This window comes from Anomaloglossus baeobatrachus, chromosome 11 (genome assembly GCF_048569485.1).
Source record: "Anomaloglossus baeobatrachus isolate aAnoBae1 chromosome 11, aAnoBae1.hap1, whole genome shotgun sequence".
Taxonomy (NCBI): Eukaryota; Metazoa; Chordata; class Amphibia; order Anura; family Aromobatidae; genus Anomaloglossus; species Anomaloglossus baeobatrachus.
This window is the reverse complement of record NC_134363.1, coordinates 156566894-156585764: the sequence shown is the minus strand read 5'-3', so window position 1 is coordinate 156585764 and position 18871 is coordinate 156566894. Positions and strand designations below refer to the sequence as shown.

General features: G+C 44.0%; 1 protein-coding gene across 2 annotated transcripts in view; it reads right to left on the bottom strand.

The window, feature by feature from the left end:
• PLCH2 (phospholipase C eta 2) overlaps window positions 1-18871 on the bottom strand; it is a 909460-nt gene that overhangs the window by 229642 nt on the left and 660947 nt on the right. For both annotated transcript variants that reach the window (XM_075328181.1, XM_075328182.1), the window contains one exon: window positions 7630-7776. In XM_075328181.1, coding sequence (XP_075184296.1) covers window positions 7630-7776 — 147 coding nt within the window. The remainder of the gene's footprint in view (window positions 1-7629; window positions 7777-18871) is intronic.

The window sequence follows — 18871 nt, the reverse complement described above, 5'->3', positions numbered from 1 at the left end:
AAGGCTGAGAAAAGATAAAAAGAGTTACAAATGCTCCTTCTTATAGTCCTAGTGGGCTTCTCGGATAACTCATTCTGCAGCCAGTAATAGACCGTGCAGGACAGAGGCTATAGAAGGCAAAGGCTGCAGCATTTTTGGTGAAACCCAAAGGTGGACATGGACAACCCTTTTAATGGTATTGACTTCACTTATAATCTTATAGCTAATAAATATATAGATATATTTTATTATATACACAAGGACGCGTGAATTATCGGATTGCAAACCCCTGACTCTGCGCCATTCAGACAGAAGAACGAGCCGCCGTCCACAGTGAGCTGTAAGTAGAATTTTACGAGTTGCACCCTGTAATATAATTGTCATCCAAAAAATGTGCATCGCCCTTTCTTCACTCTTATCAAATCATAAAAGGACAACTCAGGAGAAAGTCTTGCCTTGAACTAAGACACAAGAGCAGTATATAGGATATAATTTCCCCTGTGATCTGTGATTGGAGAACACAAATCCAATCTAGAGAGGAACAAAACGAAGTCTTCTTCATTCCTCCATCGATCACTGTACTGGGCGTGCTGGCACCCAGCGAGTGAGAAAGGCTGTGTTCCTCTAACAGACGCCATAACACAACATTCATTCTGGAGAGCGCTCATTTCTTCTTACACCCGGTGAAGTTTTTTAGAATATATTTATACTGCAGACGTTGGTCAAGGAACCATTGAAGGAACTGCATGGTGAAAACAAGGTACCACCTGTCCAAGGAGTGCGCATCTGATCGCTGTGGCCCGTTTCGATCAGCAGATCAGAGAATTTTTAACCCTGATGGGACTTGTTGGAGGGTCAATTTTGACTTCTAGGATTACTACCTACAATAGGTGGCACCAGAGTTAGTCCTTTTCCTCCCTGAAGAGACAATTTGAATATTTCCCAGAGTATTGTGGCTTATAAGTCTTCTCACTGGAATGGTGTGTCAGTCTCCGCAAGGAGAATAGCTTCCCCTTTAGACTACATCTTAGCCTGTTATAAAGCCAGATCAGATCTCATACTTTGCACTGACGAGGGACAACCATTCCGAAACACTGTGTCTGCAAATTAAGGTTCTGATTGGGCATAAATCCTAAGTCATACGACAAGACTCGTTGGAGGGTCACTTTGACTTCTAGGATTGCTACCTCCAATAGGTGTCACCAGAGTTCATCTTCTTCCTCCCTGAAAAGACAATTTGAATATCCCCGATGGGGCATTGTTATCCCGGATACAAAATGGAGCAGCAAGTCGGATGCCCAACCTCCAATTAATTAATTCTCTATGGGGCGGTCGGCACTCATCAGCCACCTGGAAAATGTATGGAGCAAGGGTTGAGAATCTGCATTGTTTTCCTTCTATAGCCTCTGTGTTGCACTGGCTACTACTGGCTGCAGAATGATCTATCTGGAAATGAGCCCACTGTGACGTTCTGACAAGGAGTTTAAAGACAAGTCATCATGATTTTTTACCCCAAACAAATGATACGTATGTAAGGACACTCCAATGCTGATTAATTCCTTACCTTTTTCACAGAAATCCACTTAGCACTTTTAGAGAAATCCATAGTTGAAAATGGTATGCAAATGAGTTTCAAGTGCAGTGGGCGGGGCCTGAACTTACAGCTCTCCTGCTCCAGTGCACTTGCAGCTCATTACCATATACTTTCAACTATGGATTTCTCTAAATCAGCAATACAGATTTTTACAATAAAAGTAAGGAATTAATTAGCATTGGAGTGCTTTTACATACGTGCAGTAAGTTTGGGGTATAAAACCCTGAGGACAGGTTCACTCTCTCTTATCTGTCTTTTTCTTAGGTCCTCTCAGCTGATTTATGACCACAGACCAAATTGACGTTGAATGAACAGGAAAACAAAGTGCTTGTAAAAAGGTAAATGATAACTTTTACCCCCAAGTACATGAATTTAGGGAAAAAATAAATTGTCCCAAAAGGTGGACAACGTCTTTAAGTCACTGTTCACATCTGTATTGGGCAAAGCCATTTTTCCCGCAAATGCAATGAACACCCATAACCAGTAGCTTAGCCACTGGGAGGGGGGCGGGGGGGGCGTTATAAAAAGTGTGAGAACTAATGCAGGGGCCATTATACTTTGTGGGAACTAATATAGGGTCATAATAGCCATTGGGGGCTATTGTAGGGGACCTCATACAGTGTGGGGGCTCTCAAAGTGTTGGTTCTCCTATAGAGGCCATTATACAATTTGGGAGCCATTAAACAGTGTTTTGGCTAATGTGGTGGCCATTATACAGTGTGTGGACCATTGTTTTGGGGGAGCTGTGGGTCAATCCTACTATACACAGAGTTGTGGGCCCATCATACTGTGTATACGAAGCTGTGGGTCCATCATACTGTGTATGGGGAAAGTGTAGAGGCATCATACTGTGTATAGAGGAGCTGTAAGGGCATCATATTGTGTATAGAGGAGCTGTGGAACCATCATACTGTGTATAGAAAGTGAAAGTGTGTAGGGCCATCATACTTTAGGCCCACCATACTGTGTATTGGGAGGTGTAGGGTCATCATACTGTGTATAGAGGAGCTGTGGGCCCATGTTATTGTGTATACTGGAGGTGTAATGGTATCATACTGTTTATAAGGCTCTGTGGGCCCATCATACTATGTATAGGAGAGATTTAGGGGCATCATACTGTGTATAGGGAAGCTGAGGGCCCATCATACTGTGTATAGCAGAGGTGTAGAGGCATAATACTGTGTATATGGAGCTGTGAACTCATGAGATTAGAGTATAAGGGAGGCATAGGGGCAGCATACTTTGTATATGGAGCTTTGGACCCATCATACTGTGTATAGGGGAGGTGTAGGGGCATAATACTGTGTATAGGGGAGCTGTAGGGGCATAATATTGTATATAGGGGAGCTGGTGGGGTTATCATACTGTGTACACGGAGCTGTGAACTCATGAGATTAGAGTATAAGGGAGGCATAGGGGCATCATACTTTGTATATGGAGCTTTGGACCCATCATACTGTGTATAGGGGGAGGTGTAGGGGCATCATACTGTGTATAGGGGAGGTGTAGGGGCATAATACTGTGTATAGGGGAGCTGTAGGGGCATAATATTGTATATAGGGGAGCTGGTGGGGTTATTATACTGTGTACACGGAGCTGTGGGCCCATCATACTGTGTATAGGATAGGTGTAGGCGCATCATACTGTGTAAAAGGAGCAATGTGTATGGGGGAGCTGTACATGGGGGGGGGGACTTAAGGGACATTATTAAATGTGACGTGGCCAATTAAGAACCATTACTGTTATAGGGGCACTCAGGGTATTGTGATTGTGATCGTCAAGGTGCACAGGGGGCATTATTACTTTGTAGGAGCACAATGTGGATAGTTTTTTAGGGCCCTTGGCACTGTATTGTCACATCTGTTATATAAAGCAAGCCACAAGGCTGATGTGACCAGTCTAAGGAGCTGTTTTTTTTTTAAACAGGCGGTCGCACAGACTCTTCATTCTCCTGAATACATGGCTGTCAAAGCACACAGACAAAGAGAACCTCGTGCTCACCGCGGCAGCAACACGACTAGGACAATGCCAGAATAAAAAGAGAGAGTACCAGGAGATGCATTACACTCACAGATAACATGAGCCCCTGGGAGGAAGCCAGCGGGGAGGAAGAACACATGTCCACGTAATGTAATGACTGCATCTTGTCAGGGAACAGCAATCTAACAGGGAGCTGCTCCTCTCCATTACCAGAAATGCCAAAATTGACACTGATAAACTGAGAAGACGCGACGTCCTGAGGGACAAGGTCAGGGCACAAGCAAAGTGCATCACATCAACTTATTTATGAAGTTATGGATGTGCCTGGCTTCTCTATATCCTCAGCACCTCATTATTTACCCTTCTCTGCATTTTCTATCAGGTCGCATATATTCATGCCTCTAAAGATCAGCTTAAAGGGGATCAGTCACCAGATTTCACAGCACAAACAGTTGCATTAAAATGTTTACCTTTTTGCAATGAACCATACATTACTAAATAGATATTAGGCCTGATGTGGCTGGTGTACTTACTATGAAAATCCATATCGGTATTGCTATATTATCCCAATTTAGATTTTTCCACCTTATAACATTGAGTCTATGTCTTAGCTGGATGCATACAATGCTCACATTAATATCAGGCTTAATAAGTAATTGTGAAATGGATTTTCAAAATAAGTACACCAGCCCTATCAAGTCTACGATCTGTTAAATAGTCTATGCCACATTTATGAGCCATTGCCAGAAACTTGCTGTTCGTTGCAACTTTTCCATAGTATTTTGGAAGGTTAAAATCACTTGGATTATCTACGGCAGAACACCACAACATAGGGTCAGAACCACGGAAACTCTTCAGGTGTAATTAACAAAAAAAAGAACAGATTACAAAAATATTATGCAAAATTCTGCCAGGAATAGCCTATAAAATATATATAACTTCTTATAAATATTAAAATTCACCAAAAATAATGCATTGCAAACACACAATATACACAGCATTTACACAAATGGAATTTGGAGGTCTTACCATGTTTTTATGAGCTGGCACAAGTTTATTCTGACCTCCTCCTTACTCTGGCCTCCGAGGTGGCATCTATTGCTTTCAAAAGAGCCACCGCACAAGCTTCCTCTGGCCTCCGAGGTGGCACTTAGTGCTCTTGAAAGAACAAATCGCACAACCTTACTCTGGCCTTTAAGGTGGCATCTAGTGCTCTCAAATGAACCATCACAAAAGCTTACTCTGGCCTCCAAGGTGGAATCAATGCTCTTGAAAGAACCACTGCACAAGCTTACTCTGGCCTCCGAGGTGGCACCTAGTGCTCTTGAAAAGAACCACTGCACAAGCTTACTCTGGCCTCTGAGGTGGTACCTAGTGTTCTCAAACAGAACCACCATCAAAGCTTGCTCTTGCCTCCAAAATGGCATCTAGTGCTCTCAAAAAGAACCACTACACAAGCTTACACTGGCCTCCGAGTGGCACCTAGTGCTCTTGAAAGAACCACCAAAAACCTTTTTATATCTAAATGTTGCTCCTTTCCTCCCACATAAAAAATGAGCTTGGATTCATGGTTTGAGGTAGGAATCAGGGTAATGGAAGTGCAGAAATATAAGTAGGATAGTCCATGCATCCCTTAAAAAAAGTAGCCACATAATGCATAATGGTAACTGGTAGAATATGAAAGCTATCCAAGAAAATTGTCCACAAAGTCAAAACCAATGTGAGGATTGATAAGGTGGAACCAAAATGTACAATTCCCCTCTGGTGGCTGATAATAGATGGGCATCTGGTCCAAGTGTAAAATGCCAACCCCCAATACAATAGTAGGAAAGTCCATAAGAGAGGCCCAAAGTTTCCAAAGTAATTAACTGTGCTCCTATTGAGGATATAAGATCCTTATAATGAGTGGAGATTGGCCTGATAAGGTGCGGTCATCCTATAGAGCACTTATTCCATCTGCTCAGTTTTGGTGGAGGTGTTGGGCTAGAAAGCTATAAAAGCCATGGAGTCGTGAGTGAGCTCTCTGGTCTGTATGGAAAGTGAATGAAGGATAGACACAAGATCTATGTATAGCAAAGACTGGGCATCACTAACCAAGGATGGTTCAGTCCCACTTTATTTGGAAGAGTTCATGTTAAGTACCCACACCCCTTCTTGACTTTTTAGGGCCAAATCAGGGTCAGTCTTAGATAAAGAATATGGTAGGCTGACAAAATATAGAAGACCTTTCCGTAAGACAAGCGATCAAGATCAGATCAGATCAGTGTGCGAAGGACATCCAGAAGCTCCACTGATCAGCTGCTAGCAGCTCCCGCAGGGGCGTGATGACAACAGAGTGACAGAGCAGAACACCACCACTCCACAGCACCATTTTATAGCTAATTTCGTGGGAATTGACAGCTGGAATTATGCCAAGGGGTTAGTAAAGGGGAGTTGTCTATCAGATAACCCCATTACTATCCCGGTAAGTATAGAATTAAAAAAACATACAGAAACAGGGGAAAAAAAGTTTATGTGAATAAAGAATCCCTTAAACTCCCTTGTTCACCAGTTTATTAATACAAAATAATATGCTGGAAGTTCCGAGGATCGTGGGTAGCGGCAGGCCCAGATTTTTCCTCTGACCGGGACTGACCTAAGGAGCCTCGTTCTGAGAAAATTCTTAGTGCGAATCTCCATAGGAATTGATAGATGTTGTGGGACATTACACTTTAGATTACATCGAAACTTCCAGGATTTACTTTGAATTAATAAATTGGTGTGGGGGAGTGTTCACTGAATTTTTTTTTTCCTGTGTGTGTGTGTGTGTGTGTGTGTGTGTTTTTTAATTCTATACTTGACGAGTTGGTAATGGGGGTGTCTGATAGACGGCTCTACATTACTATCCCCTGGGCTTGATGCAAGCTGTCAATTCACAAGTGACATAAAAACCACAAGTACTACCCCAATTGCCAACGCACCAGGGCAAATTGGGAAGAGCAGGTTAAAGTGCCAAAAGTGGTGCATCTAATGGATGAGACATTTTTGGGGCAGTTGCGGGCTGCTATTTTTGGCTGGCAGAGTCCAAATAACCATGAGCCTTCCCAGTCTGATAATACCAGCCCCCAGCTGTCTGCTTTACCTTGGCCGGTCATCAAAACTAGGGCAGAGCCCACACTGTTTTTGTGTGGGATCCCCTTTATTTTTGATAACCAGCCAAAGTAAAGCTAACAGTTGAGGCTTGCAGCCTGCAGCTGTCTGCTTTACCTACACAGTTATCAAAAATAGGATGCTTTAAAAAAAAAAAAAACCTTTTCATTCCATATACACATTTGCACTGCATTTTGCAACCCCGTAGCCCTTACTACAACCATTGTACAGCACCAATGTTCGAGTCCCCATTGACTTATAATTGGTTCAGGGTCAGAGGTCAAGTTTGGGTCCCAAACGGAACTTTTAACTAAAGTCGGACCAAATCTGGCAAACCCGATCTTCCATGGTCTCGCTCTTTCCTAGTGGAGATCAATATTATAGTTCTGGTTCATATGAATGGCCACTATCTAACATTAGATCTCCTTGTAGTGCTGCTCCAGTGTGGTTAACCCAAACTTTCTCTAGCAAAATCAGATTATTCTTGTGGCTTTTGAGAACAGGAAATAATAATTAGCGGTTAAGCAGTGTTGTTTCCTTTCCAACATGAGTTGTTTAGATGAGACAACCCAAACAATGAAGAATACAAAAAATCCACATACTCTGCCAGCGTAAGCTTTGTGCACACCGAGTGTTTTTGCTGAGTTTTTGGACCACAAAATGAGTGGAAACCTAAAGCTTTTGAGATTTGGAAAGTTGCCATACAATTTCTGCTAAAAAATCCTACAAAAACCCTCAATGTGCACATATAGTCTTCGTTTGTTTCCTCGGCATCATACTGATTATTCAATTATTTTTAAAAAATTGTCAGATGCCACATTTGCGGTGACGTTTTAGGCTGACCGGTTAAATTTGCGGCTGAACTTTTCAAATATCAGACGTAAAATTGAGAAAGGATTCCAGTCATCTGACATTTAGACTATGAGAACATATGAGCGTAGTCTTACTCTTTGCTTTTTCATTCTTCCTTGAAGGTCTCCACCGTATACAAGATTTATGTTCATCCAGGTAGTAGAATCGAACCAAACCTTTGGAGCTACCGCGCAGTTTGATCATCTGCGTTCCGGCTTGCATAGAACTCATACATCTTTCCACTGCAAGAAAAAAAAGCAAAAAAACACCGTATTACAAGATGTGAGGATACCACGTACGAAGATAGAAACAAATTGAGCAGAACAATGCACACAAATAACATAGGAAACTTCAAAAGCACTTTTTTGAACAAAAAAAGCGTAAAAGCCATCCCACCACGACAAGGTGTACCCCAATCAGGAAGAATACAGACAGAAAGTCAATGGATGAAAACTCCTCCTCAACAACTCGTAAAATCAGGGAATTAGACTGTAGATATTTGAAGGGGCTAAGCCAGTGTAGAAGCTAGGCTTGCCCTGTACCGGTTAGGTCATGTAGTCTACATGTTATATTAAGTTCTAATTGCATATGTTAATATGTTCTGCTGCTAGCTGGGGGCAGGTTCCATATTTAGTAGACTGGGAATGTCACCAAAGGCACCATCTAGTGGTTGGGCTGAGATAAGAAAGAATGGGACAGATAGGGTTAAAGGGAGAATTTACAGATGCGGGAAAGAGGGCAAGTTGGGAGGTCTCGAGAGGAGCCAGTCTAGAATAGGGTTCAAGTGTGAGAAGATGTGGCCTCGGTGCTAAAGTCAGTCAGGGAACCCAGAGATACTGAGATATCCTTGAGAGGTCCGGAAGCCTACGGCTCACCCCGGTGTCCGGAGCCTACGGCTCACCCTTGTGGGCTTAGAGAGTCATCCGGCTAGAGAGCCACCAGTGCCCAGAATCGGATAAATGTGAGTGGAATCAGGGAGAAGGAGATAAAGACCCCTAAGCTTGAGGATGAGATGCAAGATAGCAAAGGGGGACAGCTTGATAAGGAGTACCCAACACAGAGGAAAGCAGCAAAGGAAAGCCATGTCTGTCATAACAGTGTGAAGAATAAAAGTGAACTGTCTGGTTGGCTAAGTGAACACCGGTGTCACATATGTAACTAAGTGTCTACAGCGATGATCACCACCGGGGTGACGTACCCCACCTGAAGTCACATCTGCACACAGTGGCTCCTCAGCGAAGGAGTGCGGTGTTGAGTGGCCCGAGGCTGGAAAATTCCTTCATAAGCACAAAATGACTGTTCAAACCAAGCATAGTCGCTCAGTGTACCCTGGGCAACTACTTTGTTTTCCAACTATCTAAGTCCTTTTTTGGTTCCTTTGACAGCTCTATCAATGAATAGGTGGGTGGAGAATAAAGCAGAAAAAGTAGGTTGGTCGGTGCATTGAGCGCCTGTGCTTAGTTTGAACAGTCATTTTGTGCCGACAGAATCCTTTAAGCAACAGTGCATGAAACCATCTACAATTTAGGGATATACCATGTAGCAATTCCAGATACATTCACAATATCCAAGATAATCCTGAAAGTATGACGAGTAGTGTGTACAAGACATTTGTGGATAATAGATATACCACAACTAGACAACCTTAGGGCTCATGCACCCACACATGCCTACACACACACACACACACACACACACACATATACACACATATACCTACATACACACACACACACACACACACACACACACACACATATACCTACATACACACACACTTGATATTACGAAGATCAACTAATAAAGTCAACAATCCATCATATTAGGCAATACTGGTACATTAAAAAATTACACCCGCAGCTCCACTTTCTTTCATATCGATATACAAACTAAGTAAATAAGTAAAAAATAAAAAAAACCTCAACAAGATGTAAATTTATGCCAGTTTCACATGACTGCTTTAATCTCCTCGATGCGCACAGATGTATGAAAACACCAGCGCTTGATGTGCCAGAGCCTCAGTAGGTCGCAGAAGAATCAGAGCTTTCAGCTCTTGGCTGAAAACTTCACGTACCGAAGCCAATGCAGCGTTTCTGTAAATCGGAGGTTGGAGACAGGGGGGGGGGGGGTGCTCTCAACTCCGCTAACAGAAGCTTGTCTTCATGGAATCAGTAGGAAAGCAGCGAATTATAAATGTGTTTCACCCCCAACCCGACCAAGGAGGATAATTCATTATGTTGCAAAGTTTTAAATTCATTAGAAATGATAGCTCCTCACAATGGTGGGCGCCCCCCATCTGTGCAGCAAGTGCTCAACTTGACAGCGAGTTATAAAAAGAGGCAAATACTGGAATATGTGTGATGTTATATATATATATATATGTTTGTATGTATATGTGTGTGTGTGTGTGTGTATGTATAAATATACAGACACATACTTTTTATATATATATATATATATATATATATATATATATATATATATATAAAAAGTATATATATATTTACACAGATACACACACAGACACATATATATGTATGCGTGTAAGTGTAAATATACAGTAAATATATTTTCACACACACAATACTGTGCAAGTTGTTTATGCATAGTCAGAATGCATTAAAAAAGTAAAAAAGTCTTACAGGTTTTTTTACTACATGCCTAACTACTAACATGCTCACTACTTGCCTGTTGTGCCCGATGCCAATCTATAAAGGCACAGATTGGTCACAGACCGCACCTGCCAACGATTCAGCAGCTTGTTTCTCCTCTGTTGACATGGCATGGCAGCAAACATCATTTCAGTGTTTGAAAACGAACACTGCTTATCACCCTGTAAACACCATCCCCACCGTTACACATGGTGGAGGCAGCATCTTGCTGTGGGAATGCTTTTCTTCAGCAAAGGGATGGAAGCTGTACAGAGTTGATGGAACGATGGATGGAGCTAAATTCTGGGCAATCCTGGAGGAAAGCCGGTTGGAGGCTACAAAAGACTTGAGACTGTGGCGTAGGTTCACTTTCCAGCAGGACAATGACGCTAAACATACTGCCAGAGCTAGAATGGATGGTTTAGATCAGAGTTCCCCAACTCTAGTCTTCAAGGCCCACAAAACAGTGCATGTTTTCAGGATTTCCATAGCAATACACAGGTTTTGGCATCATACCCTGTGCAGGTGATTAAATTTTCACCTGTGCAATACTAAGGAAATCCCCAAAACATGCACTGTTGGTGGCCCTTGAGGACTGGAGTTGAGGACCTCTGGTTTAGCGCAAAGCATATTCATGTGTGTGAATGGTCCAGTCACAGTCCTAAATCCCATTGAGAATCTGTGGGAAGACTGCAAAATTGCCGATTACGGACACTTCCATCCAAACTCACCGAGCGAGAGCTATTTTGTAAACAAGAATGGGCAAAAATGTCACCTCTAGATGTGCAAAACTGGCAAAGACATCCCCAAAAGACTCACAGCAGTAACTGCAGCAAAAGGTGGTCATACAAAGTATTGACTCAGGCGGGCTGAATACGAATGCACATCACAACTTTCAGATCTATATTTTTAAAATATTTAGAAAACCATATATTATTTCTTTTATACTAAACAAATATTTGCTACTTAGCAATGATACATCACAAAGTCCCAATAAAATACATCTCGCTTGTGGGTGTAACAGGAACTTTTTTTTTAAGCTACACAAAATCCATCAGTACAGAAGTATGAAATGCTAAAGGAAGAGCGAAAAAGAAAAAATAAATTCCTATCCATACGGCAAATATTGCACAAACTTGCAGACTTTTTGAAGTGTATGCTAAAAGTCAACTCTTATTAAGTGTCGTTGACTAATACATGGCCCCGAAAGAGGAGACAGCTCTGTACGGTAAAGCAATGGAACATAACGCATAAAATACAATCTGTCCTTTTTTGCTTTTTTTTTTTTACGCAACATTTTTTGTTCTCTAGTAGTATTCATTGTTATTTTTTTGCCAAATACTTCGAAATAGCACAGGAGGGTTGATACATTTTTGAGCAAAATCAAAGATGGTCAAGATTTTGGTTCTTGAACTTTTTGGCACCTCTTTAAAAGGTAAAAAGTGTCGCGATCATTTAAAATGTTTCATATTAGTCTTCAAAAGTCCAATACAAAGGGAAGGGGAAAGGAATGCCCTATCGCTGGGGAAAGTGGTGACCCCTGACAACAACCTGTAGCTTACCCTCACTCCCCTCACTGACCCTAAAGAAGTTCCACACCTGTCGCCGAGCAGGAATACCTCACCCTAGGCAAACCCTGATCTGAGCCCTAAGTAATGCTAAGGGAGACAAAAATAAACCATACAGGAAAAACACAATTGCTACCACCTGAGCCCAGGTAGATAGCAAAAGTCCTACACTTATATTAAGAGCAGATACCACAGAAGTTTCTGCAACAATAACAGGAGATGACTGCTGTAGACCACAGCCAGGAACAACTATAACCCGTACCCAAATCCCCCCAGGGTGAAGTTTATAAAGGAAGTCAGAGGCTGGCAACTGAGAGGAAAAACTGATCACACCCAAACCCCCAAGGGTGAGGTTTATAAAGGAAATCATAGGCTGGCAACTGAGAGGAAAACGGATTATAAACCTCACCCTGGGAGGTTTGGGTGCAATTAGTTTTCCTCTCAGTTGCCAGCCTCTGACTTCCTTTATAAACCTCACCCTGGGGGGGGTTAGGTGCAAAGAATGTGAGGTTTATAAAGGAAGCCAGAGGCTGGCAACTGAGAGGAAAAACTGACAGTTTCCCAGGGTCCTGACGCAAAAAAGGGAGCAATCACATAACCACACATGCTGCTAATCTCTGGAGTTTTCTAACACTCGCTGCCACTGGATTGTCAGCCGACCGTGACATCAACCGCACAGAAATAAAATAACAGATTTTGAGCTTTAGTAGGGTAATGGGAGTAGAATTGTGCAGAAATATTGCAACAATTAGAAAAGTCACAAATGACTAATAAACTAAAACATTTGGATGAAAGGTAACCACGTGCATTGTGCCAAAAAAATCTCAAAAAGATTTTTGGAGGTCTCATAGCAGCAGTAAATGTCAAATGCTGTATAACTACAAGTGCCAGCATGCCCTGTCTGTCCCGGAGGATCCGCAGGTCACGCACTCATTAGGCAGTCGCTGACTCCACACTCCTAATGACCTTGTACTGAAGCCCTGACCGTCCTCAGCATTGTTCTCATATGGAAGAGAAAAGGTAAAAGACAAAAGCATTAATCATAGAAGCATCCGGAATGCAAGAGAAGCAAATAAATTAATTCAATGTGTCAAAAAGTCCCCAGATATCGGCTTTGTTCTCTCCTGAATTATAGCAAAGGTGTTCTGCATTCTGTCTCCAATGTGTGAAATTTATAAGGCTTCTATGTGATTGCATTAGATGAAATATATCACTAGAAGGCAAGGCAGCCACATTTCCATGAATGCAAAGCCTCATTTCCAAATAACTGTAAAAATAAAATGTTATATCTGCAATTTGGGGAAGAAATCTCATACTTCAACATTTAAAGAGAAATTCTTCTAGAATATGATTTTATATCAACCTGCAAATCTAATAGTCTGTGGTATGCTTCCCATCATGGGATAAAGTGGGAAATGTACGAATACTGAACCCACTAGTTGATTGGGCAGCTCAGTGGTTAGCACTGTACTATATAAAGGAAAGCACGATGGCTCAGTGGTTAGCACTGTACTTTATAAATAACAATACAATGGCTCAGTGGTTGGCACTGTACCATATAAAGGAAAGCACGGTGACTCAGTGGTTAGCACTGTACTATACATAGGACACCACGGTGGCTTAGTCGTTAGCACTGTACTATATAAAGGACCGCACAGTGGCTCAGTGGTTAGCACTACCATATAAAAGACAGTATAGTGGCTTTAGCACTGTACTATATATAGGACAACACGGTGGCTCAGTGGTTAGCACTGTACTATATATTCTGTGTATACAGGACAACACAGTGGCTCAGGGCTAGCACTGTACTATATAGAGGAGAGCACTATATAAAGGAGAGCACGGTGGCTTTAGCACTGTTTTATATATAGGACAGCACATTGGCTCAGTGGTTAGCACTATTCCTTTGCGGACCTGGGATCCTGGGTTCAAATCCCACCAAGGACGACATCTTCAAGGAATTTATATGTTCTCTAGGTGTTTGTGTGGGTTTCCAACAGGTTCGCAAGTTTCCGACAAGTTCTCAACGTTCCTCCAGGTTCTCAACGTTCCTCCAGGTTCTCAACGTTCCTCCAGGTTCTCAACGTTCCTCCAGTTTGCTCCCATATTCCAAAAACATACTAATAAGAAATTTAAATTGTTCATCCCAAAGGGAACAGTAATAATAAAAAAGTCTATAAAGCACTGTAGATTAATAGCGCTACCAAAGTAAAATAAAATATCACTGCTTCTACTCCCTGTAAAGCTTTTTTCTAATCCGATACCATGAAACCAAGTAACTAATTAACCTCTTCTCTTGGTATCAGCGATTGACAGAGCACCAAGCTGTCCTCTATGGCTTTTCATGAAGCCACCAAAAGATATGAATTTACAATATTGACAATATATCCCCAAACTATAACATTTTCAGAAAGTAGGTTTCAGGAAGCTGCCCGCTATCTTATGACCACTCTTTGGGTATGTTTACATAGTGTCTTTTTTTACGTGGATTTCACCTGAAAAGCACTCAATAAAAAGTGCTTAAAAAAATCCCATATGCAATGCAATGTCCAAATAACTTGCTGTGTATATGTTTTTTTCAGGTTCTTTTAACCACTTCAGTTAAAAGAAGTGACCAGTCAATTATTCTGGCGGTTTCCGTTTGGGGCGGTCTATAATACACTGTGTGAATGTAGCGCCCCTGAAGCCATCAAGGAGCTACCAGGTACTGCATCCCCACCAGGATGCAAGGCCTACCCCCAGGAGCCCAGAAGACCAGTGTCGTAATAACCAAACATTCCTGTTAATCCCTATTTTTCCCCAATTCCCCATAGACTGGTACCAGGCTAGGGTTGGACCAATGGATGGCCACTTAGAGGTGGAGCCAATCCAGTCCACTAGAGGATCAGGTGGGAGGGGCAGAAAGTGGACAGTCCGTACGACAGTAGTCGGTGACGGAGGAGGTGAGCAGACGCACTGACAGGAGTGCGACAGTGACCTGAGGGCCCAGGCGGTCGGTTGCCGGTGGAGTGCTCCCGGAACCACAGCACCGACGGGATACAGAATCCTAGGTCAGGCAAACGCTCCAGGCAGACCTGATAAAATCTTCACAGTGAGGGGACCATCAAGGACCTCACTGACCTTGAAGTTCGGGACACAGCAGCAACGGGAGAACCTGGGACAGGACCAGAGACTCCAACCCCACAGGGTTCACGCTACCGTCATATGGACTACCGTTAACGACAACGAGGAGGGGACCCCCAGTTGCTCCAAGCCACGGGGACCCACCAATAAGAGAGAGATGCAGGGGAAAGAAGCCACCAAGTCACTAAACCGGCACTGGGACTAAGGGGACCTGAGGTCAGCACCAGCCTTCCTCCGGGTGACCAGTTTACATCTTGCTGTGAGCAAAGGAACCAGTTACACTGCAACCCCGTGTGTGGCCTACCTTCTTTGAACACCGATCTACATCACCTATCCTCTGGGGCCCGGCCCTGTTTGCGGAGGGCCTAACATCTAGGCTGCCACCAACACCAGCCCAAGTAGTGAAAACTGTGCAGCGGCGGCTCCATCCTCATAGCCGCAACCCACAAGTGGCGTCAAGTATAAACTTTAATTTAATTCCCCTGTAAATATACCCCTTTTAAAAAAGAACCCAGGGCACGGAACCGGGCAACGGCCACCAAGTGACATTCCCCAGTTATACACCGCCCGGGACCGAGTACCCCATAACCCTGGGCGACACATGAACATACTCTTACAGTGCACAACGGAGGAGACAGAGCTAGAGACAATGTTTTGTCAGTATCAGGGAACGGTCGGGGAGTCTCCATGAACACACACGCAGTGTGACATTGGCTTTGAGCCACTAAAGCTGAGTCGCCCACCACAGTGCTGCAGCGGTCGCCTGCGGGAAACTGCATCGACTTTTCTGTAGGGACCCTTCTGGCAACAGGTATGTCAGGTTCACTTTCATAAGAGTCATGATGCCCTTCTCGGTTTTGCGGTCAGGGTGATAGGTGACCGCCGCTGCAGTTTAACGAACGTCTGGGGCTGATGGGTTCTGCAGTCTGGTGGTATGGCCTCCCGAGAGCGAGGCTGGCCCCAGGGGCTCAGGTGTAGGTGCGTGGAACTACAGGTCGCAGAATAACTCAGTCGCAGTCCAGAAATGTCTTTCAACTTGTTTACTCACGTTCAGCTGGTTTTGTGAGGTAACCCGGGCGATACTGAGATACACCAGAGAGAACCAGGTATCCTTCAGGCTAATATAGTGGTGATTGTAAGCTCACCTTCCTAGCACTTCTTGTTTCGGATAACCCCCGACTTGAAGTATATGGGATTCATCCAGGGAAGTCGCAACTGCCTTTTCTCCCATTTCTGGCCCGTTTGCTGGCAGCGTGAAGCAAGTAAAGATGGCTTCTAGCCCAATCTCACTTATTGTCCCCCTCGTTACTGCGGATGCTGCGAACTCTGTGTAGGTTGGTGAGACACTTTGAGTGCCCTCACCGGCAGGTTTTAGCAGACCACTAAATGGATGCCTGGCTCTAGGGACCTGTTCCCCGTGCGTGCCTGGTCTACCAGGAGTGTCTTTCAGGCTGACTGTGTGGCAACCGAACTCCCCCGCAAACAGCCACTACACTTGCAGGGTCTGACTAGCGTGTCTCTGTGCCCGCTCTCTGCTTCAGACTGATATGTGTCCTCATCCACTACTTTCCTCTGACTCCCTGCCACTGCAGTCCTAGCTTCCAGCCTCTCCACCGCACCACTAGCTGAGATGTGGAGGCCATGCCCCCTCCTGGGGGTCACTCTAAGATGTGTGTGTGAGACCTCTTTACTATGTGTCTGTGTGTCCACACCCTATTTAGCCTTTGGGATTACCTGTTTGCACTCACCCAGCATGGGTGCAGTACTCAGTGGTGCCTGAACAGGTCAGGGGCGCCACAAAGCCATTCACCCAAGCACCTTCTAACACATACCCAAAGAAGACACCATATTGAAAATGCACAACAGCTAACGACGTTGCTATCGCCCAGCACCAGATGTGTACATAGGCGGCATTTCTTGTGCACTAAGTGGGAGTACAACCGCAAAAGAGAAGTATTAAAAAGAAACTCTACAAAGACGAGTTTATTTCTAAGCACATAACTACCGGAGATAGTGAACAGCTGCTGCCGGCGACGTTAAAGTAGGCGGCAGAAAATGCATCAATCCAATTTGCACATCAAGTACATTTCCATTAATGTAAAAGTAAATAAATAAATAAATTACATGGAAAATCAAGAACAGAGGAGGAAAATATGTCGCTTTCAGATTGGATGTCAATAAAAGTTATTGTGCGCATATTATTCCCATCTTCAGACGTCCAACTTATATAGGAAGGGAAGAAATGCGAATCCCATCTATACTGGAGAGGCTTTACATTGCATCGCCTTTCAAAGTGATGAAATAATGTATTACCGATACTATAAGAGAAGTTTAAAGCCTCAAACATTAAAGGCCACCTAAAAGCATAGTAATATATGAATAATTAATCTCTATATTGATGATACATCACTACCAATTCCTTCTTCTCCATTTCCATTACAGAAAATGGTGTCTGTTCAGTTCCTGCCCCTGATGTGTTCATTTTCCAGTAACTGTTGCCGAACGAGAAAATGGTATCAACTCGTACAGTGTAAAGGGAAACCGTCCAGCTCTCCAGATAGGCCTGTTTTAGTAAATACCTATAAATTCCCAAGAAATAATAAAGGGAATTTATAGGTATCGCCACAAAATCGCATTTCAAACCAAGCACTGAGGTGCACCCTTGGTGTGGCCAAACAGTTCCCACCTACTTGTTCTCCATCTACATCCACTTTCCTGTTCCTTAATGGACAGCTCTGGTTTTACACGAGGCAGAAGAAACTGTAGATAGGTGGAAAAAAACAAGTTGGTGGGAACGTGCACAGCACTGCTCTTCCGCGCCAAGGGTGCACCAAACTGCTTGGCCGCGCCAAGGGTGAACTGAACTGATCGCCTGCGCCAAGGGTGCACCAAACTGCTCCGCCACGCCAAAGGTGCACCGAACTGCTCCGCCACGCCAAAGGTGCACCGAACTGCTCCGCCACGCCAAAAGGTGCACCGAACTGCTCAGCCACGCCAAAAGGTGCACCAAACTGCTCAGGAACGCCAAAGGTGCACCGAACTGCTCAGCCACGCCAAAAGGTGCAACGAACTGCTCAGCCACGCCAAAGGTGCAACGAACTGCTCAGCCACGCCAAAGGTGCACCGTACTGCTCAGCCACGCCAAAGGTGCACCGTACTGCTCAGCCATGCCAAAGGTGCAACGAACTGCTCAGCCACGCCAAAGGTGCAACGAACTGCTCAGCCACGCCAAAGGTGCACCAAACTGCTCAGCCACGCCAAAGGTGCACCGTACTGCTCCGCCACGCCAAAGGTGCAACGAACTGCTCAGCCATGCCAAAGGTGCACCGTACTGCTCAGCCACGCCAAAAGGTGCAACGAACTGCTCAGCCACGCCAAAGGTGCAACAAACTGCTCAGCCACGCCAAAGGTGCACCGTACTGCTCAGCCCCGCCAAAGGTGCAACGAACTGCTCAGCCATGCCAAAGGTGCACCGTACTGCTCAGCCACGCCAAAGGTGCAACGAACTGCTTAGCCATGCCAAAGGTGCACCAAACTGCTCAGCCACGCCAAGGGTGCACTGAACTGCTCGGCCACACCAAGGGTGCACTGTGCTTGAATTGAACAGTGTCCCATCTTAGCGGTCTGCATTGCATGGTTGTTGTTCTGCTATTTGTCCAGGAAACAAAACTAAATTGATTACTGCATATTTCATTCCCTGTGTAGGCTGTCACTGCCCAATAAACTGACATTACCAGTACTCCCCTCTAATTGTGCCCATTCAAATGCTCCCGTGAACCCCAAAAACCTCTGCACTTTCTGCTCTGTCTTCTTGTAACCAATCACTGTCTGTAGGGGTGAAATGTTAGTAACTGCTGCAGCTAATGATTGACTGCAGCAGTCACATGTCTAGTATTGTGCAAAACGTTTAGGCAGGTATGGCAAAAAAAGCTGCAAAATAAGAATCCTTTACTTGAATAGGATTGTTAATAGTTTATTGCCTATAACGTTTGCTC